Below are 23,517 nucleotides of genomic sequence, written 5' to 3'. Positions count from 1 at the left end.
TTTTGTCTTCATTTAATTCCTGAATAAAAACACTAAAATAAAAATTTATAACTCTTATTATAACATGCACATAAAAAGTGACCTTGAACTCACACTTTAAAAATATTCAAGTCATTCATCTCACATGGTTACTGCAATGTTTGTTTAGTTGGGGGTAGCCTTTAATATTTAATAAACTGTCTTAATTTTCTATGTCAATTAAATATTGCCTAAATTCAGGAAGCAGAGCGCCAAAACCTTTTCAAAAGCCAATCTAAAGTTCTTAGTTAAAACTTCTACTGTAAATTCAGTTCCCATATTCCCCCCCTTCACTACTGCAGTTTGCATCCAGCTGAAGCATTGGCTCAGGAGCAGCTCTAGGCCTTTCTATCAAGGAGCACACAAATGAGAAAACAAGACCTAGCAAATACTCAGAAAAATCAATACTAAAGTCTTCAAGGGGCTTTCATATTTTCTGCCCTGTTCAGATAAATTGTAACTTAATTTAAGAAAAATGTTTTCTGAAAACTGCAAATAGGATGGCTTTCAAGGCATTTTTAATGCAATACATCATGGATATTATAAAAAGAGGTAACCTTTCTGAGTTAACTCTCTGTTATGCTGCTTTCCCATTCAGTTTGGCAGCAGCACTGTTCACAATATGGCACCAATAAAATATAGAACTACAATCAGAGACAGCAATTTCAATCAAAGTTTCCTGGGGTCTCCTCATAAATCCAGCACCTTTGGAATGTGCTCGTTAAAATGACTTATTTTTTGCAGTTTGATAAATTTTTTATTGCTTAAGTACAGAGTTCAAATGGAGCTCACAGTCTCCTTTTCTCTATATTCTCAATTATTGCACCTTATAATTATCAGCAGCAATTGAAACTGATTGCTCCTACCATGTTATTTTGGTAACAAATGGAAGCAAGCTGCTACTAGCTTTTAAATGCAAGCTATTCTGAAAGAGAGAGTGAGGAAAAAAAAAAAAAAAAAAAAGAAGACACCTTAACATTTGTGGTATATCTCTAGGTAGCACTGACAAACTTTTACATAAATAGAAGTTGTTATTAAATTCTCTGTGTCACACCTCAAGCATGACTGAATGCTGTATATTCATTGATATAATTACAGTTCCCATTTAAGTGAAAACATTTGGATGCATCTAAACCATAGATATTTGACAGTAACCATGTGGATCTTGCACATACACGGCACCTTAAGAACACATATTTGCTTTAGAGTAGACCATACAGAAATGGTCAAATGTAGCAGTATTTAATAGAAATATAATAAAACTATCTGCAAATTCAAATTCTATTCATTAAAGATTTACAGAATTTGGCCTGCAAGAAATCTTTATGCTTGCATCCCAAATGGAATGGTACAACTAGGTAACAAACTTACCACAACTAACAACAATACCTCATCAAAACTGTAATTAAGGTAGAACCATGAAAGAGAGAATGTAGTTGCAGAGAAGTGGCCACAACATTATGCTTCTAATTAGACAGCTCAAATTTCAGAGATGTTCCAGCTCTAAGACATGATCTTACCAGTTTTGGGTCATGGTTAGGTTCAGAACAACATGAAACTTGTTTTCCTGGGTCTAGTTTGGTTATTGTTCCACAGCACAGACAGTAAAAGTAGCCTTGAAAGGTTTCTTTGCTATTTGGCCCCAAAATCTTCAAGAGTTTGAGAGTTTTTTGACACTCTGAAACCTGAATGTTCTCTATTCAAGTCAAATTGTAATGCCAAACTACATCCTAAATATAATCTTAAATCAAACATGACTTCTTAGACAACAGAATCCCTGCCAACACATTGCTAAAAACAAGGACTGTAAACATCTACTTTGTCATTAAATCTAACTGACCGTTGTTATATAGAACAGAAAAAGGAATTAGTTTTTTTTACAGATTGATTGATTTTTCCAGAGTTTAAAAGAATTTTGGCACGTGTTCAGCAATTAATGAAATATATACATTATTACAGTCTTCCATAGCAATTTATACATGTTATATGCAAGAAGTGAAAAAAGCAGAGCATGCTTTGATTTTCAGCAGCTGGTGGGAAAGAATGAGTATCTAACAGGAGTTATTTCTTCTACCTTATTACTGAAAAGCCATAGCATAAGAGGTTAAACTGTACTAACATTTTAAGTTTTGCTTGCAACTGACATTCACAAAAAGAAAAATCGGAAAATTTGCCAACATTGTTCTTATCAATTCATATTTGGAATACTGTGTCCAAATATATCAAGAACAAAAGCACTAAGAACAAAGAATATTCTGTCATCCCTTTATTCCTGAAGGAGAAACTTTATTTGATCAAATCAGTGAGAGCATGGTTAAAAAAAAAAAACAACAACCAACAACTACACAACACACAACATTTAATTCAAATTATGATTTCTTTTTAGAAAACAGGGATTCAAATCTATTATTGTAAGAGTAATTGGATCATTAAAAATTTGTGATTCTCTCAGAACATAATTCCAACTGGCCAGAACCTACAAATTACAGATGTGACCGTTTCACTCACATACTTATTTCATCATAGAATGGTTTGGGTTCGAAGGGGCCTTAAAGATCATCTAGTTCCAATCCCGTTGCCATGGGCAGGGACACCTTCCACTAGACCAGGCTGCTCAAAGCCCCATCCAACCCGGCCTTTAACACTTCCAGGAACGGAAGCAATTTCTTAAGAAGTAATACGTATTTTTCTACATACTATTTGTATTCTTTCAACAAGCAATATTTTTACTACACTACTGATATTAGAAACCATTTAATGTAATTGTTCTCATCCTGCAGAAGCATCTACTCCATGACTTTTATCCATTAAGCAGTACATAAAGAGGATTATCAGTCAACTACAAATTTAGACTGACTTCAATTCTGAACTGCTTTTGTACTTTCAGGTTTGGGGTTTTTTTAATTTAGTGAAGAAACATACATCTGTAGTGAATGTCAATTATTTTTAATCACGATTAGTGTAGAAATGAAATAGCTGTCATTTGGTTTAGTGCCAGGATATTGCTTCTAACATCACAGTGTGAAAAAATACAAACAGCATTTTACAAAAACAAGCATAAAACCTCCTTCAAGACCAGTCATTACTGCAACTAACTGTTACACCTTCCAACATCACCTTGTCAGTGAACAGAGCCAGTTGTTTAGTACTTCAAGAGATTTATACTGCAAGTAGGCCTTACAGGAAGAAGACAAACAAGATACTGTTAAGAATCTAGAGAAAACTACTTATCTAACCTCAAACATAGTTTGTAGGAAATCCAGGTAAGAGAAAGATGGACACTTCCAGCGACTACATTATTTTCCATCCCCTTTAAGTTAGTAACTGTAATAAGTCTCTACTTCAAAGAACATCTTTAGAACCAACCAGTGCTCTGCTAAACAATAAAACTTCCTACAAAACTTAGAAAGACCTGAGGGAAAACTGTTCATTAGAAAATTTTCATGGATAAAATCCAATTTTTGAAAATGCCCTTATTCCACCAGTATTTGGATTGCAATTCACTTTTATAAATAGACCATGAAATAAAAATGGGTTATTAGCTTACTATATTAAAATCCTGAACAAGTTTTTACCTTAATGCTCTCATGTCACAGGATATTTGTAAGCTAATGTGTTATTAAAAATCCTAAATTGATCAAAATTTGGAATTCCTCCTCCATGGTAAATTCTGAAAAGTAAATTAATTCCAAATAGTGTTAGTGACAGTATAATTGAACACACATTCTGTAATGTATTCAGTTCTGCATATGCACCATGACTACCGCTCATGCACTTTCATGTAGTATACATATTAAAAGGAAATTTCCCAAATTTTTCTAAGAGCCTATTCTTATCACTTAACCTACTTTTAACTTAGTATAATGTAATGCATTTTATTTTAATGTAAATAAAAGCAAATACTACTCAGATGAGCATTAAGCAAAATGTCCATCTTACTTGGTTGTTAGAAACATACCTCATTTGAAGTTGCTTTGAAACAGTTTGACACTGGAAACAAGTAAACAGTGATACTAAATAGAATATCAGCTTGTTCCAATATCTTTATGTTGGCTCTCAAATTTCTTTTCTGGCATATTAAAAACTGCTTCTACTCCAATTAATACCGATCAAAGTTTCAAACATTAGATTTTCATTACGGCACCAAACACTGAACAAGCAAACAAGAAAATAAAGTTGTTTTAATTACAGTAGTATCTGTTTCAACACCATTTAATCAAATAAGTAGGTACCAAACAAATAATGATATAAAAATGCAAATTAAAGTAAAAAGAAGACCATATAACCTGAGTTGTGCATCTCTAAACAGTCCAACAAACAGTTGCCATAACACAGTAAGATTGCTTGACTCCTAGGGCTCCTGCTGTTCAAAATCTGAAAACCCAGGGATTCTGCATTTGTAGCAGCATAGATTGGTACTAGCCATGAAGCTCGGGAAGCCCGAGCTTCCCCGTGCTAAGGGGCTGCCACAGATCCTCAGTGTTTGGAGTACCACAGAGACCACTGAGAATTTGTGGAATAGAGAGCTGACAAAAAAATGCCCAAGACCTAGCAGAAAAGAGAATCAAGATAGTTTTAACAAATATCAACATGCTTAATTTATGTTTGAATTTCCCACAGAATCAGTGTTTTCTCCCAGAAAATTACTAATCCATCTAATCAACATCTTCTAAGGAAAAATTGTTCCATCAAAATTTTCTGACCACCTCTACTCTTTTTATTATGTATTCTATAATGATTCTGTGATAGTCTTTATACACTACAGTGAGAATTCAATGCTAAGTCAATACTAAATGAATTAATGGAGTAAGTACTAATAAAAGATACTGGCATAAAAGGAAACTGTATTTATGGAAAATGGGAAGAGGAGTCAAGATACCATTCCACAACAATCATCATAAAGATGGGGAGCTTCCTCATGCTTCACAGTTATGGAGAGCTTGGTAAGAGATACAGGAAATATTGACAGTCTTTGTGAACTGCAGAAACCACCAACACATTGAAGTGATATGGAACTGGAAAAAATAATATTATAAGCACCGATAAGTTTCTAACCACCAGCATTTGAAAGCTATAAACAGGAAATCAGAAGAGCAAAAAGACAATCTATTTATTGCTCTAAAATCAATTAGACTAATTACTTCTCTTGAATGTGCTGGGTAGAAAACTTCAACACACACGAGTATTTACTGTCACTTTAATTACAATGCCATATTCATAAACTATAAACAGGTTCCATTTCCTCCAATTTATGAATAAGTAGGCCAACTATAAACACAGCTTCCCTTTAGGAATATACAATGGCAACCACAACCTGAACCCAGACAGGTGTGAGTGAACTGTTATCACATAAAGGTATACTAGAGGACATTTCTTCATGATGCTCAGGAGCCATGCTAGGCACCTTAAAATCCCTCTAAAGTTCATGAAACCAACTTGAGCCATGCTCAAGAGCTATCAAGTGGAATTCAATCTTGTTGAGATTTAGATCTGACTTCATAAATAATTTTCTTCCAAAAAAAGCATCTTTTACACTATCTCCAGCTACACTGAAGTTTTAATATCACCACCTCCTGCCAAGAGATCCCCCACACACTATGTAATCAAATTTCAATGTAATCAAAAACTTTCAGAATCATTGCAAAAATACAAAAAATTTGATGTAGTAATTTTTTAATATTTTTTTTGTAAATGTAAATGATAGAATAATCAATTTATTCACTGGAAAGCTCCTAGCTTTTTTTAAGTTTTCACATCTGTTTTGAAATCCTTCAGGAAAAAAAACCCAAACAAATTTTCAGGTATGAAAAAAATCCCGTATGTGGCAAAAACATTCATTACAAATAGATATAAAAATAATTTTTGGTTTAAATATTCAAATATTTACTTCTACCCTCATCAATCAAATCTTGCATAGAATTTGCCATGGTGTTAAAACAGCATAATTTTTACCTAACTTGCTGAACTTGAAGAAACAAAATCAAGTGGTGAGTTATGAATAAACATAGCAGCTTTCTTATTTGTTAATTTATAGCTCTGTGAAGTTAAAGGGACTCATTTTTTGCCCTCCACAGGCAAGTTTTATGTTAAAGTAAAAAGTTTTTAAGCATATTATAATAAATCCTCACACACACCATTATTACTTCAAGTTCATGTTTATGTTTCTTTAACTTAAAATGTAACTGACAAAATATTTATCTACAGCACTACTGAAAAAATACATTTACTGGACATAAAATATCACTGTCTTTGGCAAATAGGACAGAAAGAAGTTAATGAACAAAATGACATTTCTATTAGTTAGGGAATCTCTTCTATTGAGTTTGCTAAGCCAGTTGATGTTTTATGCCCAGGAAAATGTAAATATGATGATTTAAGCTGAATGTTAAGTAACAAAGTGACCCATAGTTTCAAAACTAATAACAAAACTAACAGAGGAATGCGCATAAAAGTATAAGCTATTATTTTTACATCATGGTCTTTAGCCAAAATCTACCAAAGTCAACATGAATTCCTCCCATGTTTTGAAGCAAACATCACAGGATTTTTGGAAGGACCAAATTATGAAACGTAACGCAGCATTTGCAAATTCAAATCGAGTGTCTAAATTCTAATCTTATGTTTGCAAAACTGGAAAGCATTAAAAAAAATCCAAGGCTTTGTTCAAAAATTGTTAGGAAAAAATAAACCAAAATCCTCAGGTCTGTTCTTAAATAAAGATAAAAATGGGAAAGGTACTTAAACTGAAAATTAAGTATTTAATGACTCTTCAACTACAACTACTATTTTTTCCCCTCCCAATACTGCATTTAAATGGTTTTTAAATAACTAAGAGCCTGCAAAGCCTGTCAGACTACAGGTCTTTTAATGGAAAACTTTCACCCTTCCCAACTACAGAAATGTTGGCAAGTCCTCCGCAAAACATGCATTATTAGCACTACAGCATGCCTAGACAAAATGTATGTACTTCCAAGCAAATACAGTAATACTTTCATACAAAACCAACCTAAAATGATCTTCCCAAAGAAAGAAGAGTAGTAAAATCAGCATAAAGCAGAAGCAAGTCTGTATATGATAAATAACACAATAAAGATGGTGACCTCAACTACAACAAAACATTTTACAAGATAGCAAATACGCACATGCGTTAACCTGAAATAAGTATTTGACAGATTTTGATTTCCTGGCTCTTAGTCAGGAAGTTAATCATATCAATTTTTAAAACTACTTAGAGAACAACTGATAAGCCAGCTGCAGTAAACACAGGTATATTTTGTATAGGTTTTAGTAGAAATAAAGATAGGGCTTAAATACAAAAAGTACCACAATGGATTCAGAAGCACGTGACAAATCTAGATTAACATGCAGGTGTGCTTATGTACATACACACAAGGAAACATAAAAGAGCTTCAAGGATTTAAGATATTTATATCACTAGTTAACTCATACCTCCCATCACTCACCTTCACAGCTATAACTGTACACAGCAACCGTTGACCTTTCAACCAGATTCTCGTCATGGTGCCAGCTCACTGCCATGTTCCCCATTCCAAAATAAGGTTCTTGTTTCAAGTATAGCATTTGTAGTGGATCCATATAATTTAATAAAGTCAAGTTATAAGATGTTCTGTTCTTTAGACTTATGTAGTCATCCTCTGATACACAACAACTGCTTTGATCTTTTGAAACTGACCCTTTATCCATAAAAGTAGTAGCAAAATTTTGCTCCCTATCTATTACAGTACTATCTTTAATTTCTTTGGTCTCAAACAAATTTTGCCCTTGTAATGCCTTGACTGCTTCAATATGCAAGTAGTCATTAAGTCTGATTAATGCTTTACAAGCATCATGTACTTGAGGACTGCAATATTTTATATCATAACCTTCAGTAGGCCAAGGAACTGTAAATAATCTTGTGTTCAAGTACTTGTAAGTGCATCCTGGGTTTCCAATTAATATACGAGACACTGGGGTAACAAAATCTTTTCCTTTGATCCTTACAAGATCTTGAAAGAAACAATCGTGTTTTCGCAAGGTCAGAAAGCCTTCTTGTACCATTTGATGGAGCTCTTCAGGTACTGTATCAGATTTTCTGAAAATCAGCTTGGAATATTTGGTCTTCCACTAAAGGAGAGAAAAACCAAACCAACAAACAACAAAAAGGATTATTCTTTTTACAGGAACCAAAGTATTTCATATATTTAAGAACAGACAAGGTTGAGTTGACAAGTTATCAAGCATGAGTCTAGAATATGGTGAAGAAATAGATGCCAGTGTTTGTTACTTTGTTTTGATATTCCAATATATTGCAGAAACTGTGGATCTATACCAGTGGCCTGTAACCAGAGAGTATCACCAGGGCAAATCTCTAGATAAATAAATAAATATATCTGAGGATTCTGCAGAAATCAATGGAACATATAAGCTCCCCTGATGAATCTGTAGATATTACCTTTAAGTATACAAACAATAGAACATTAAGCAGTAACAAAGCGACTCCTCTTTTTGCAACAGTTGCAAAGACCATTCTGTCTCATTCTGATGTACAGAATTCTAGAGAGCTACATGATAAACTGAAATAGTTTCATATAACAACAATTTTTAGGGCAAAAATAACAAATAAAAATGTAACTTTTCAAAAAAGGCCAATGTTCTGCTGTGCTGCACCTCTATCATCAAAATAGTCCTTGACATACTGGTCCTTTCTATTTTCACATTCCTCAATGCATGCCAACTAGGTCTCTTATTTTTATATAAAAGTTCCCCTTCTAGATAAAAGCAAATTTCCAAACTTATTTTCCTCCTCATCTCCCCACATGTAATATCCTTTTTCCTCATACCCTCTTCTGGCCACATCAGCTCTGGTATCAGCTGGAGTTCAGAATCCCGCAGTGTGTGGAGGCAACAGCTCCCAGCAAGGTATAACGCTGCTAATCAGCAGTATCTTGCTTATATGCAAAATACTGCTTCCAACTCCAAGAAGGCTTGGATAATTTTATTTTGTTAATCTGGTTTTCTAAGGAAGTGAGTATCACATAATCACACCTTTTATTGGTCGCCTGTAAATCTGCTTTAACTACTGCTGAGACTGTTTGCCAAACCAGACAAAGGCTAGAGACTAAGTTCCCACGTATTTCATTAAAATTAATAGATAAATAAAAGAAACAGATGCAAACTAGTGCCCTCAGTAAGGGAAAGGCTGTAATGTGAGCCTATCAGGTATTAATTAGCAGGTGTGAAGCTCTGAACAACTCCCTACACCTACTTCCTTTTGTCCAGAACTTAGACTCTAGTCTGGGGAAGAGGTAGATACTGATGGTGTTGAGGGAAAAAAAGAATCAGGTAAACTGAAATCTGAAGGCATTAAGCAATGTGGCAACAGCATATGGATGCACAAAACTGATGATCAAAACTTTTACTAACATAATAGCTTATGTTCAAAGTGCTTTTAAAAAACAAATAAATGCCACCAGCACAAAAGCAGCACACTAACCTACGATCCATCTGTGGGCTCCTTCCGGTACAACTCAAACCCACTTTACTAGTACTATCTACTTCCAAGTCAGATTTGAACCTGCCTTTCAGGCAATTAATTTTAAAATCCAGAAAAGGTGCCTTTAAAAAACACAAAGTAGGCAGTAAGTCAGCATGCACATTTTCCACTGCATGAAAACAGTTAGACTTTTGCATCATAACATGCTGTTATTCTACAACACTGAAGGGATGGCTTTATAGGATCATTTGTTTCTACTAAAAAGGGGAACATAAAAGAAAGTCTATTTTAAAAATAATGATTACACATAATAAATCTTATTTTATCTATAAACCTTGCCACCATTTCTTGTGATTTTCTACAGTGAAGCTAACTCCCTTTCTTTACACATTCTTATGGTTTCCAAAAACTTGCTTCCTAGAGAGAGGAAAAATCACGTAACAGTACCTACAGATAATAATAGTTTCTGACAGTAATACTTATGTACTTAACTTTAAATACCAAAACTTGAAAATAGTCCCAGATATCTGTTTAAAGGTCCCACTACAATCCCCAACATAGAACACTGGATCCCAGCTTTCAATAAAAAAAACTGAATATAAACTTGATAAACGCAATTAGCCTGAGCTTGCCAAAAGCCTGAAACAATTCCTTTAGAGGTCCTGAACTGTCCCCTTTGTTTCAGTCAGTGCTTTGTATCTGTAACCTTTGAATAGTACAGTGAAAAAATCCTTATAAAGAATAACTAATTAAATCAGTAACTGCAAATTTTAAGAATTTGCAGCTATAGGTTACAGTCAGATGTGTGGGTATAGGTTGATGGGAATCATAAGTATTCTTTCACAATCATACTTAATCATGACAGAACGTTGTAAGTTGTGACATATGAAGATTATTAATGTATGATTTGTTTCACTATGCAAATGATATGTATAAAAGAAAGAGCCCTAACAGTTCTATAGCAGTATCTCCATATTTCTTTAAATAATTCTAAATAAATAAATGTTAATAAATATCAGAGATACTCAGGTCTGATTAACCAATTACCACATTACATATGCTGTTATGGCATATTTTAAAAGTCATTATTACAACGTATTTTTAAACCATTTAATGTACTGAATTTCTGATATGAATTGCACACTTGAAATTCGAAACAATTATTACAACAGGAGGAGAGAAACACCAATACGATGTAAAGCAACTAAATACCTGAAAACATGCAGTAGAGAGGAAGCACACAGATTTTACAAAGGTAACAACATTGTATTCCCCTCCTGAACTGCACAAGTAATGTCTTCCACATTTTGTTGCCAGCCAAGTCAGAGGCATTTTACCCTTGGGTTGTGTTTTAAGATTACATGCTTAAGAACTATTTTATCATTAAGTTTCACACAGTATACTTAGGATTCTGCCTTAAAACAAACAAACAAACAAAGAATAAAAAACAAACCAAAAAACCCACCCAACAACCCCCCCCCCGATATCTCAGAAGCAGGAAGTGGAAACACATTTCCAGCACATCCCATGAAAACAGTTTGGTCTTCTTTAAATCTCCAACTAATCACTGTGCTATGTCCTACATATGGATAGCATTAACCCATCAGAACACAGGGTGAATGCTGGGTTCACACTGGACATCTTATTGTTTTGGAGGGGTGGGGAAGGGAGAGTAATTATGTACTCTGTGTTGTAACTCTGACAGCAAGTATTAAAGGTTAATTCGCTATTCTCTCTGAAAGAAGTAAGTACCTTGCTGGCAACTACAGGACAAAAAAAAAGCAAGCACAACTGATGCTGAATTCTTCATATGAATGTTACATGCATTGAGGTGCTGGAGCGTGTCCAGAGAAGGACAACCGAGTTGGTGAGGGGCCTGGACCACAAGTCTTATGAGGAGCGGCTGAGGGAACTGGGGCTGTTTAGTCTAGAGAAGAGGAGGCTGAGGGGAGACCTTAACACTCTCTACAACTACCTGAAAGGACGTTGTAGTGAGGTGGGTGCTGGTTTCTTCTGTCAGGTGGCTGGAGATAGGACAAGAGGAAATGGCCTCAAGTTGCGGCAGGGGAGGTTTAGATTGGATATTAGGAAAAATTTCTTTACTGAAGGGGTTGTCAGGCATTGGAACAGGCTGCCCAGGGAAGTGGCGGAGTCATCATCCCTGGAGGTATTCAAAAAGCACGTAGACAAGGAACTTGAGGACATGGTTTAGTGGGCATGGTTGATGGCTGGACTTGATGATCTTGAAGGTCTTTTTCCAACCTAAACAATTCTATGATGTTAAATATACACATGCTTTCACTTCTAATGGTGGTACTCAACACAGAGAATCACCCTACAGGATGACACAAGTGACAGAATAAAGTTAGAAATCAGCAATAAGGGCCCTTGATAAGCAAACTGCCACTTACATCATGAATTTATATTTGTACTTCAGATATTTGTGAATGGCCTTGTTAATTGGCTTTTTCTTGTTCATAACTGGCTTTGAAGATTACATTATTTCAGCCTGTGATTTGAGGCCCATTTCTAAAATCCTTCATCAGGCGAGACACAATGAAAGAAGATGCCAGTGAAGTTTGGCTTGGGACAGAATTTCTTAGTTTTGTTCAGACTGCACATTTCCACACCTGACAGGATAGTGTAGTTTTTTACTTGCATTCTACCTAACCTTTCCAACATGTTCAAAGAATACTGCTTTATAAGGGGTGGATCCTTCAAGAAGTAAGGTAGGTCTCTGCAGGAAAGACTGACTATAAAACTAAACCTTATGTGAAATTTTATTTTGCCAATTTGTTGCCCTCAAGCCCTCACCCTTCTTTTCCTCTCCATTTGTAGTACATGTAAGCATCATGGAACTTGTAGTACTGTCATGGTTTAACTACCCATACTAGCTATTATGAAAAAAATCAACTCTATCCCAGCCAAAACCAGCACAAATATCTATAGCTGTGATTTAAGTAACATTTCATAACCACCCTAAAAATTTAAAAAGTGCTTGTGATGCTTATGATTTTAACATATACTTAAAAATATCTAGCATGCACACAAACACTACACAAAAAGTATAATTCTATACGATGCAAGAAGAATGTATCTAAATTCTATTAAGGCTTGAACAGGTCTGATTTCACTGCTTATCTTGTTCCCGCTGTCTTCTATATTTATGGGTTACTGATTGTCCTGTTTTCAGCTGGGATAGAGTTAATTGCCTTCCTAGTAGCTGGTACAGTGCTATGTTTTGAGTTCAGTATGAGAAGAATGTTGATAACACTCGGATGTTTTCAGTTGTTGTTAAATAATGTTTAGACTAAGTCAAGGACTTTTCAGCTTCTCATGCCCAGCCACCAAGAAGGCTGGAGAGGCACAAGAAGTTGGGACGGGACAGAGCCAGGGCAGCTGACCCAAACTGGCCAACAGGGTATTCCATACCATGGGACATCACATATAGTGTATAAACTGGTGGGGGGGGTGGGGAGATCGCTGCTCAGGGACTAACTGGGCATCAGTTGGCAGGTGGTGAGCAATCGCATTGTGCATCACTTGTATATTCTAATCCTTTTATTATTACTATTGTCATTTTATTAGTGTTCTCATTATCACTGTTAGTTTCTTCTTTTCTGTTCTATTAAACTGTTTTTATCTCAACCCACAAGTTTTACTTTTTTTTTCCCTAGTCTCTCCCCCATGCCCCTAGGTGGAAGGGGAAGGTAGTGAGCGGCTGCATAATGCTTAGTTGCTGGCTGGGGTTAAACCATGACACTGATACTAAGCAAATGAGATGCCACTTGGGCAACCTTGGCTCCATCTTCTCTTTTCACATCAGCTCCACGAGACTGTTGATTTACAAAGATGGGAAAAAGGAAAAGATGCTAGGCATAGCAGCTCTTGGCAGCAACAGATATAAAAGAAGAAACAGAAGGGGATGTAACAGGACTAAGAAGGAGAAAACAGCAAGCCTGAGTCTCAAAAGGGGGAACAGCTGCTTCTTGAACATTAGTTTAAGACTGAAAAGAATGTGTTTAGGGTGGGGGTTTTTGCAGATAAAAAAAAAAAAATAATCATTCTGTTAGGCTCTTCTACACTTTTCCTTGCCCTTACCCACAGAAGTGCTTTTATGGTTAACAGCAAGCTATGTGTTTTCATATTATTATCCTTACAGCTGTTGAAGATCCCAATCAAGAGCTTACTTCCACTATGTTCACTACTGTAAGAATACAGAGAAAACCATGCTTTCCCTAAGCATCCTACAACCTAAATGAATGGGAAACATGAGGGAAGTCTACAGATTACTCAATATCACAACTATAATCCCATGGCAAAACTGGAGTTTGACTTCATGCTTCTGACCCACAGTCCAGTACCTGACCCATAAATGCATCCTTCCTTCCCTATAGTGTGATGTGTGCTAAACCCTTCTTGGCTTCTTGGTCTTGGAATCCTACAAAAGAGAAATTCATCCTTGCAAGGAAAGAGTCAGACCTATTTTTATGCTACCATAGACACCTTTGAGCCATATATCAATACAAGAAACGTGACATGCCTGTAACATAAGCACACTTGCTGTAGCTGTTCAAACTACAAGATTCTTTCTTATGCTTTTCATCTTACCATGTTCCAATTTGATCTGATTGAACCTACAATTCTTGCCAGATGTTTTGGACCTAGAAAGATCCAAGATAGATGCAGAATAATCTATTAATTTCATGATACTCTTCCATACACTCATTCGGTTTACTACTAATGTGGCTACTGGGCCTGTTTTTACTTTTATTTGGTTTCATTTGAGGCATGCATTCCAATTTCCACAGTTCATTTTGTAAGCAAAGTCTTAAGGGTTACTTATTGTTTGAAAGTAGAATTAAACCAAAAAATTTCAATTTTCTATGTTAATATTTTCCCTATTTTGCCAAACCTGAACTATAAAGAATAGGTCTCTTCACAACTCAGAAAAAAAAACAAAAAAAAAACCCCAAATCTCTAAAAGAATGGTGACATGTATTTTATTTTAACAAAGCATAAGAAACTGTGATTCATTGTTACATGTATTACCTGGTACTCAGGTACTGATACTCAGGGCAAAATCCTAAAAATAAGTTAAGTTTTTATTCTTGAATATCTCAATTCTAGAGATCTTATTTCATACCACCTGAAAGTACATTATCAGCCATCAGGATACCTTTTTCATATCAGATTTCACAGTGTCTCTCTGAAGAAAGATTTATTTGGTTTTTTCAGTGCAAACAGCCATTTTAGTTTAAAAAAAGTACGGTTAAAGCAAATACATTACCAACTGATGGAAATCAGCATCGGCTGGTGTCATATATGGAAGTCTATTCTCTCCAAGCTCTTCAAGAAGCTTTTTTTTCTGTTTTGGAAGGGTAAAATTGAAACAGAAAATTAGACTAAAACCCAAGACGTGAACAGCCAAGTATAAAAGTAGTTGTATTAAAAAGACACAAACATGTGCAATTATTTCTCTTACTGCCTTCAATTCTGGAAAATTAAATAAGGAAAAATGGATGCAAAAAAACTGGTGGATCTTTTCCAATTACAAAGCAGTAATTCAGGTTAAGTAGTTTCAGAGCATGTGAGTATTTTTCCTCCTATATTCTTTTTTAGATAATCAGTCCTTATTATACTGATGAAAATCCATCTTGGTTTTATGTTCTTCAGAACTATGCCTACTTTATACCTAGATACTAATTTCTGATTTCTTTTTCATTTTATTTTCTACTTCAATTTCTGGATCCAATGGGTACAAAGCTCATATTACATTACATGGCTCAATCATATACTTCATTAAAACAATGAGCCTCAATGTTGGGCATACTCTAAAATGTTTCCTGAAATGGGTGTATGAAGGAAAAAGAAAACACTACCTACTGCATACCAAAGTCCCTACAAGCTGACAATATTTAAAATGTTATCCTCAAGAACTGCCATCCCAGCAGACAGCCAGAAGTCTGGTTTGATGCTGGCAGCACGCTAAGAACCAGCTGACTGTGAAGAGCAGGTTTTCTCTGTCCCCCTTGTTCTCTTAACTCCCTTTTTACTTCTGTTTTAGACCAAGAGTATCTCCACCAATGTTTAATCAACACAACCACTAAGAAATTGCTAAGATAAAAGCCTGATTCTCCCCAAACTGCATTTTCAAGGTTTTTATAAAAAAAAAAAAATAAAAATACAATTTTTGTATGCATTATAAAATTAATTGTGCAGCTAAAGATTTGGAAAGTGCAAGAGATGCTTGAAACATGCCATCAGATTTTTGGAATCAAACAATCCCAATCCATGACAAGTCCATGCACATTTATCTATCCACAGTCTAATCCAACACTCACTCAACGTGATGTAAATACAGATTAACAACAGTGTAAAAATTGTTACAGTGGAAGTATTGGCCTAGAAAATTATTACACTGTTTCCTTTATTTCTTCTTTCTTTTAGCTTGCAAGGATGGTTTCTTTTCAAGCTTTGATCATTGACAAGTATTTACTAATAAAAATGCAACTCAAAGTTCATAAAACTACATCTGCCATAATGCTTAAATATTTCAGATAACAGGATCCAAATTCTTATTTTATTGCAGTATTTTCAACTACATAAACAGTGTCACAAGAAATAATTGAAGTTGCAGCTCGCTCAATACTTTTATGTTGCGAGAGCAAGACCAGATGGAAATGGAATACAGTTTTCAAAAGAATGATAAGGGTGTAATACAAAAGGAAAACATTGAATAAGTTAAAAAAGGGTATCACTAACACTTTCATAAAACCAAGTTATATGGGAACAACTACACATTTCATCACCTAGATGTCACTGCAAATTGACTATTCCGCAGACAAAAGAATTCATTGTTAAATTTTTCTTTTTCTTCTTGTAAATTCACCTTTTCGTAATCTTTTTGGGTCGCATATACAGGTCAAAATAGATCCTCCCTATTCTGGCAATCCTATTTAAGGAAGGAAGAAAGAAATATTACATGCAGTAACTAACTCCTGACTTACAGCAAATACATAAAAAAGGAAAGCTCAGCTATGAAGAGTGTTACTATGTATTTTATTCTGTGACAGTGAATTTCATTTATTCAAATTTAAACATCAAGGAAGATGACAGAGGCTTAAAATCATGAGGAGGTATAGAAGACTTTAAGGTTTAGGTCTAACAGATAAGTCAAACTAAAATAAGAGCAGGTAGCTCTCACTCATCTCTGCACTCACAATCTGCTGATCACTGACTCTTAGCTAGACTGAGAAGAGCAGCACTGAAATTTATGAACTAGCAATGTAATTTCTCTAGGTCCCTAGTTTTCTCTGGGGACAGGTTGTTGGTATGTTGACATAAAGTCATTGGTGAAACCGAGCATAATGTAACTTCAGATTAAGTTGGCAGAAAATGACACGCTAATTTGCTGCATATTCTAAACCAATAACACTTCCCTATTACAAAAAGCTTGCTAGAATTTTATTCCATGAAATTACTGAAAACATTAGATTGGCTTTGTATCTGTAAGATAAACCATATTAAACTGCAGGAAAAAAATATCATATATTTCAACATGGACTCACATCTGTGGGGGAAAAAAATAAAAAAAAAAGAGGTGGGAAGAAGAGAGATTCTGACAATTTCTTTGTCAAGTACCAGCCTCTTGGCAAAAAGCACACAACATTAAAATGCACTCTTGTGTATAGGTAGTACTAGTTCACATTTGATTGTCAGATCTGGCTAAGTGCCGCTCTTCAGCTTGATGTACAGACTAATACACACAGCTGGGTGGTATAACATGCTGCTCATCTCTTATGCAAGAAGCTGTCACACAGATGTCAAAAACATCAAGCTACTCACAAATACCTCCAAAAAGTAAAAAAAGACAAAAACTGACTATCTGGCTATACCAGCTGGCTGATGTATAAGTCTAAGCACTGTTACATAAACATTGCTTATAGGCTCTAACACATAAACACTTAAATAAATAAAAAAAAAAATTGCCTTTACTTGAAGGTATCAGGCAACTTAAAAAGCATTTTTGTAAATTTGATTTTCACATTTTAAAAATTATTAACAGTGTAACCGTTTATTTAGGTACCAGTATTAGGTTTCTTACACTTTAAAAACCAATGTGGTTTTTATATATACATTAGTGATGCCAATACAAGAAAGACAATCTTATGTGCAGCATCCCTATAACATCATTATGCACTGTGCACTGCTCAAGAAACCTTGTTAAGTGTGGTACTTGGGCCTTCAGAAAGGAGAAAATCTCTGCAAATATCTAATTTTGTAGGCTGCTGTGAGTGTTAATAGATCTATTTTATCTGACTCTGGAATAAATACCAGAAGCACTAATGCCCAATTTTAGAGTGTGCAATGAACTTCCTGCAGACATTAACAATCTCCACTCATTTATTAGTAATAAATGGGTTTATTAATGAGAAGGTTGGTTGTAAAATTCAGCAAGTGGAATAGCAAAAATTGGAATCTCTCAATCACTATACATAACATTTGTATTTTTTTTTTCCTAAGTTTCTTCATGGCAATAGAAGTAATGTATTGTACGTTACAGAGCAGAAGTAGTAATAGAAACACAGCTAATACACATCAAAGTCACAGACCAAAATGCAGTTACGTTACACACATGTGGTTTGTTGTTTTCAAATTAAGTGATATAAGGGAAAGATGGGACTTAATGACATTTTCTGGCCAAGAAGCATGACAGTGTAAAAATTTTTGCAGCTGACATATTTCCCTACAGGGTGTCAATACCATTCTCAAAAGGTTTCATTTCTCTCTTAACTGTAAGACCAAACTTCAATATCTAGGCTACAAAGGCTTGTGAAGGCCTTACATGTTTCAAACATAGAATTCCCCTTAGTTTCATCATCAAACAAGTCAGAAGACAATAGTAATTTTCCCATTTACAGATCATTGTCTTGGCTGAAACAATGTATTATAAAAACTAATTTTACTGAAATCACATTGAAATTAGTTCTAACAATAAATTTAAAGCTGCAGTGTCACAACAATTTCTAACACATAAAAACACTGAAAACATTAAGAAGCAAAAGTCTGGGGTTTTTCCCCCACTACGCAGCATAAAGCACAGTGTAGAATTTCTTGAAGAAATTGCATTTGTTAACACAAGGGAGACTTAAGTCAATGCAAGTAGCATTCACCTCTAAACAGATAACCCTGTTTGCTGCCCTGCATTTCATCTGAATTTGGGGAAAACGTCAGCTTCGCTACACCAAGTAATCTCTCTGGACCTGGAGCAGCATCCCATACTGGTGTAAAAAGTCAGTCACACAATTCCAAGAGATGGACAGATAAAACAGTGCCTATGAAACATTTAAGGAAATTAGGTTTTAGTTATACAACAAGATGAGCAGTTAAAATATACACTTTATTCAAACTAGCAGACTGCCAAAAAACATGACTGTTACTCACTATTGTGGAAAAGTCTACCTCCTAATTCCCTAAAAAAAATTTTTTTCAGAAAAGACAGTATTTTGAAACTTCTAACAGGCACATTTCTGACCTCTGAGGGGATACAAGCAACCTTTTTTTCAGCCATTGATTACTTACTCTCACCTTACAATCAGCATTATGCAGAATGAAGCAAAAGACAAATCATGCTATGGAAAAGATACATGAAAGACGACAATTCAAACAAAAAACGAATATCTCACTGTTACATTTAACTTCCTATTTTAACAATTCTTAGATATTTATTATTTACAAATATTTCATATACACATCACACTAGGGAACAACCATTTTTAATACTCTGCGGATGGCTGAGAACTGGCTGGACTCTTTGATCTACATTTCAGGCAAGCTGGTGCTTGCCTAATGCAGAGAAAACTGTACAACAAGCAAAACAATTCTACGTACTCATACACACTCTTCCTTGCAAAATAATTGAATTTTCTGATTCACTGCCTGACTCATGTTACCGTGACTCAAGTCCCACTTAATGTTGCCTTAATTTCATTGGGTCAATGATGTCTGTGGTTTTTTTATTTATAAAGAAAGATTGAAAATGCTCCTCATTTTTACTCCCCTCCACCCCCAGCAATCTTACAGCAAAGAGAGGTAAAAGAAAGCTAGACATTTTATTCAGGCTGAATTTTATCTATCTCATGTTTAGATCTGACAAATAATCTTACTGAAGCTAAAGGAGGGAACAATATACTGCAAATATACTGTGAGTGCAAAAGGAAGGCCTGGTAGCTTTGAAACATCATCTCCACTCACAGCCTACAAAAGCCCTTCTGCCTTAACTCCTTTCATTAGAAGTTCTTAAAACATTGGCCAATTTTTTCATCCTAAGAAGTTTTGCTAATTGCCTGCTGAAGTTTTTACACTTTTGAGAATACTGACTCGGGACCAGAACTAGTAAACCAGTTAAATTTTTTTGTTTTCAATACAATCCAATGTGTTCGCAGAAATTTCTGGGGCAGCTCCTAAAAAAAGGGCCTCTATTCAAAGCATAAGAAGGTATCATATCTACCTCCAATACTGTTTTTCCCAATAGTCTTTTGTTTTCCAAAAGGTTATCAGGTTTAGCAAGGCACTGAGAATCAATATAGTCATGAAAGAAAGATTTGAATCAGAAGTTCAGATGCAAACCTTTGGTTTTCCAAAAATCCCTCCTCTCTATTAGCTTTTTCCCCATGTAAGAATGTACATTAGGGCCCATGTTTCTCTTTCATTCTTTTTGTTTTTAGTCAACTATAACAAAACGTGGACTTCTTTCAAGTCATGCATGAAGAAAAGGGCTAGTGCTCTGAAGTGAGAGCTCAATGGCTTCATAAAGGAGGAAGATTAAATACTTTATATAGTAAAAATATTGTGACACAATACTAAGAGCCCATTTAGAAAAAAGCCACCATTTTACAGGAACTTCCACAACCTTACCTCCTAACATTCTTTCACATGTTTTTAAAAAATAGAAAAATTTTAAAGTAAGAGACACACCAAATTTGGGATAGTTTTGTAAAGAAGAAATGTGATTTTGAAGTTAACATTTGTTTAAACTACAACGCTTTCTAAGTGTTAGCTATTAAAACTTCATAGCAATCAAGATCATTCAAGTGGCTCACTAAAACCAGCTATGTCAGAAATGATCCTAGAGTAATAAAAAAATACATTCTAAATGCACTATTACAGCTTTTTTGCCTCCATTATCACATATATTAATTTCAGAATTTTTTTTCTTCAAATTATTTCTGTAAACTCCACTCATTATTAAAAGATCTTAAGGGACTGGCCAATTTTCCAGCACCATTTACTCACATTAAAAAGTTACATTTCCAGGTTACCCTTCATTACGCTCAAGTCTTACCAAAAGCTTTGTCCCTATTACATTCTCTCTATAATCCAGCCTGTCAAAAATACTGGCAGACATATGACCATACTGTACCACACTTCACATACTACAGCTCCCCCCCAGCCCCAATACTACATGCCAAAAACATTTTCATATTAAGGACAAAAACTTGCAGTATTATTATTATTCTATATAAACTCATATTAAGATTATCTATGACTCTCTAACAATATTTAATAGCCCATAAATCCATTTCCTAACTATACTACAATAAAGCATGCAGGTTATTTAATATGACTATTGTGCATCTTGCTCTCCCACTGAACAAACCAGTCCAGTTACAGAAGTAGTAGAATGCAGTTCAAGTGATCCGGTCACAAAAAAAAATTATATAACTGTATTGGGCCTGGCTGAGATGACGTCAGTTCTCCCCATAGCAGCCCTCATAGTGCTGTGCTCTGCATTGGCAGCTAGAAAGGTGTTGATAACACACCAGTGTTTTGGCTACTGCTGAGCAGTGCTGGCACAGCATCAAGGCTGTCTCTCCAACGTTTTTGCCCCCCCTCCACCTTAATGGCAAGCTGGGGCAGGGCAAGATCTTGGGAGGGGACATAACTGGCACAGCTGACCTAAACTAACCAAATGGATATTCCACCCCACATGACATCAGCTCAGCTATAAAAGCTAAGTAAAGGGAGATGGAAGGGGGAGCATTCTTTATTTACATTTGTCTTCCAGAGCAACTGCTATGAGTGCTAAAGCCCTGCTTCCCAGGAAGTGGCCAGACATTGCCTGCTGCTGGGAAGTAGAGAACAAAATCTTTTGTTTTCCTTTGCTTTTGCTTTATTAAACGGTCCTTATATTGACCCGCGAGCCTTTTGTTATATTTTCTCTTCCCTGTCCAGTTGAGGAGGGGGAGTGATAAAGAAGCTTTGGTGGGCACCTGGCCTCCAGCCAGGGTCAACCCACCACAATAATGAACAATCTGCTGTAATGCAAAGACCTCAGGTCTAACACCAGTATCTGTAACTGAGCAGATGTCTAAAAGACTGTTTGATAGTCTTTCCTGCAAAGGTACTGTTTGGCTTTGCTTACTAATTTCAACCTCTCTTACCCTTTCTCATAAATCAGCAGCCCCAGATTTTGGTTCACACAGACATACAGACCAGTCATGCATATGCACAGCATACTTGACTGATGTAACTGAACTAAGAGTTAATATATGCATTGAAGCAGCTTAGCAATGTGTGAAAAACATCTTTGCTAACAGTATCCCCTCTCTCCCCACCTTGACGTGTTAAGGTCTCCTTAACTGTTGTTTTAACCTACAGGAACATTGTTCCTTTGGCCAGTGGCTGTTAATGGAACAGAACTGGCAATTTTCTTACCCAGCTGAGTGTAGATTTGTCACACACAGATTAGCACTTTAAGTAATCATAATATAAAACTGAAATGATAAATTGTTCAAACACAGCTACTTTTTGCTGACAAAATGCCCCTAAGCCTCCTCAGTATACCTGTCAATAAACATTGTTCCATCGTTTGTGCATTCTTTTCCAGCAGGTACCAGTTGGTAAATGGATCAGCTGTATTAGGTGAGAAGTAAGAACATTCAAATTTTGTTTGAAAATAATGATCAAGTTTCAATCAGATCTCCAGTTCTTCAGTTTGCTTCTTAAACATATGGACACAAGACCATGCATGCACCTAAGAAAACGTTCAAAACAGTGGATACTTTTAGATCAACATGTTCGTGAATCACAAGGAATAGATAAGGACACCGGGCCACTTCCGCATGCCATTCTTTGCATAGTTTCACTGAGAAATAGGCAAGAGTTGCTGAGAAACTATATTTCTTAATCAAGCAGTTCTTAACCAGCTCACCTCTAAAGAATGAGCAGACAGAAACCTTAGTGACTGTCACCAATAATTGATTCTGCATGATGTAGCAAATATACCCCTATACACCCAGTCCCAAGAAACCATGTGGGTTTGACCAGTAGTGAAATACTAAGCACCAATCCTTTAACAGTGAAAAGACTAAATAAAGCTTAAAAACAGATAAAATAGAACCATAGATTATAACAAGCATTAATGTTGAAACAAGGATACATTTGCCATTGCTGTCTGTAGACCTCTCATGTTTTAATGACACTACAAAGTTATTGGTGGTACCTTACTTTTACTGAAGTCTATCACCAGAACGTAGGGTGCTAGAGCTGCGCAGCCTTAGGAGCTGCATACTGTGCTTATGAACAGGAAATATATTGCATGCTTGTTTTGGCTGAGATAGAGATAGTTTTCTTCATAGTAGCTACGTGTTGGATTTGTGCTGAAAAGTGTTGATAATACAGGGATGTTTTTGTTACTGCTGAGCAGTGCTTACACAGAGCCAAGGCCTTTTCTGCTCCTCACCCCACCCCACCAGCGAGTAGGCTGGGCGTGCGCAAGAAGTTGGGAGGGGACACAGCCGGGACAGCTGACCCCAACTGACCCAAGGGATATTCCAGACCATAGGACAGCATACAAAGCTGGGGGAAGAAGGAAGAGGGGATGTTCGGAGTTAGAGCGTTTGTTGTCCCAAGTCACTGTTACACGTGATGGAGCCCTGCTTTCCTGGAGATGGCTGAACACCTGCCTGCTGATGGGAAGCAGTGAATGAATTCCTTGTTTT

The 23,517-nt window shown here is 35.7% G+C and overlaps 1 protein-coding gene across 4 annotated transcripts in view; it reads right to left on the bottom strand.

Moving 5' to 3' along the window:
• FTO (FTO alpha-ketoglutarate dependent dioxygenase) overlaps positions 1–23,517 on the bottom strand; it is a 263,361-nt gene that overhangs the window by 200,752 nt on the left and 39,092 nt on the right. For 3 of the 4 annotated variants that reach the window (XM_069793682.1, XM_069793680.1, XM_069793679.1), the window contains exons 2-3: positions 14,802–14,879; positions 7,482–8,142 (exon numbers count right to left, since the gene is read on the bottom strand). In XM_069793682.1, the coding sequence (XP_069649783.1) occupies positions 7,482–8,142; positions 14,802–14,879 (739 nt within the window). Of the gene's footprint in view, positions 1–7,481; positions 8,143–14,801; positions 14,880–16,403; positions 16,467–23,517 lie in introns of all 4 variants that reach the window. The other variant, XM_069793681.1, reaches the window with a different exon arrangement.

Source organism: Haliaeetus albicilla, chromosome 10, assembly GCF_947461875.1.
Source record: "Haliaeetus albicilla chromosome 10, bHalAlb1.1, whole genome shotgun sequence".
In the NCBI taxonomy this organism is placed as follows: Eukaryota; Metazoa; Chordata; class Aves; order Accipitriformes; family Accipitridae; genus Haliaeetus; species Haliaeetus albicilla.
Note: the sequence above shows the minus strand (reverse complement) of the source record. Positions and strands in the feature narration are given on the sequence as shown.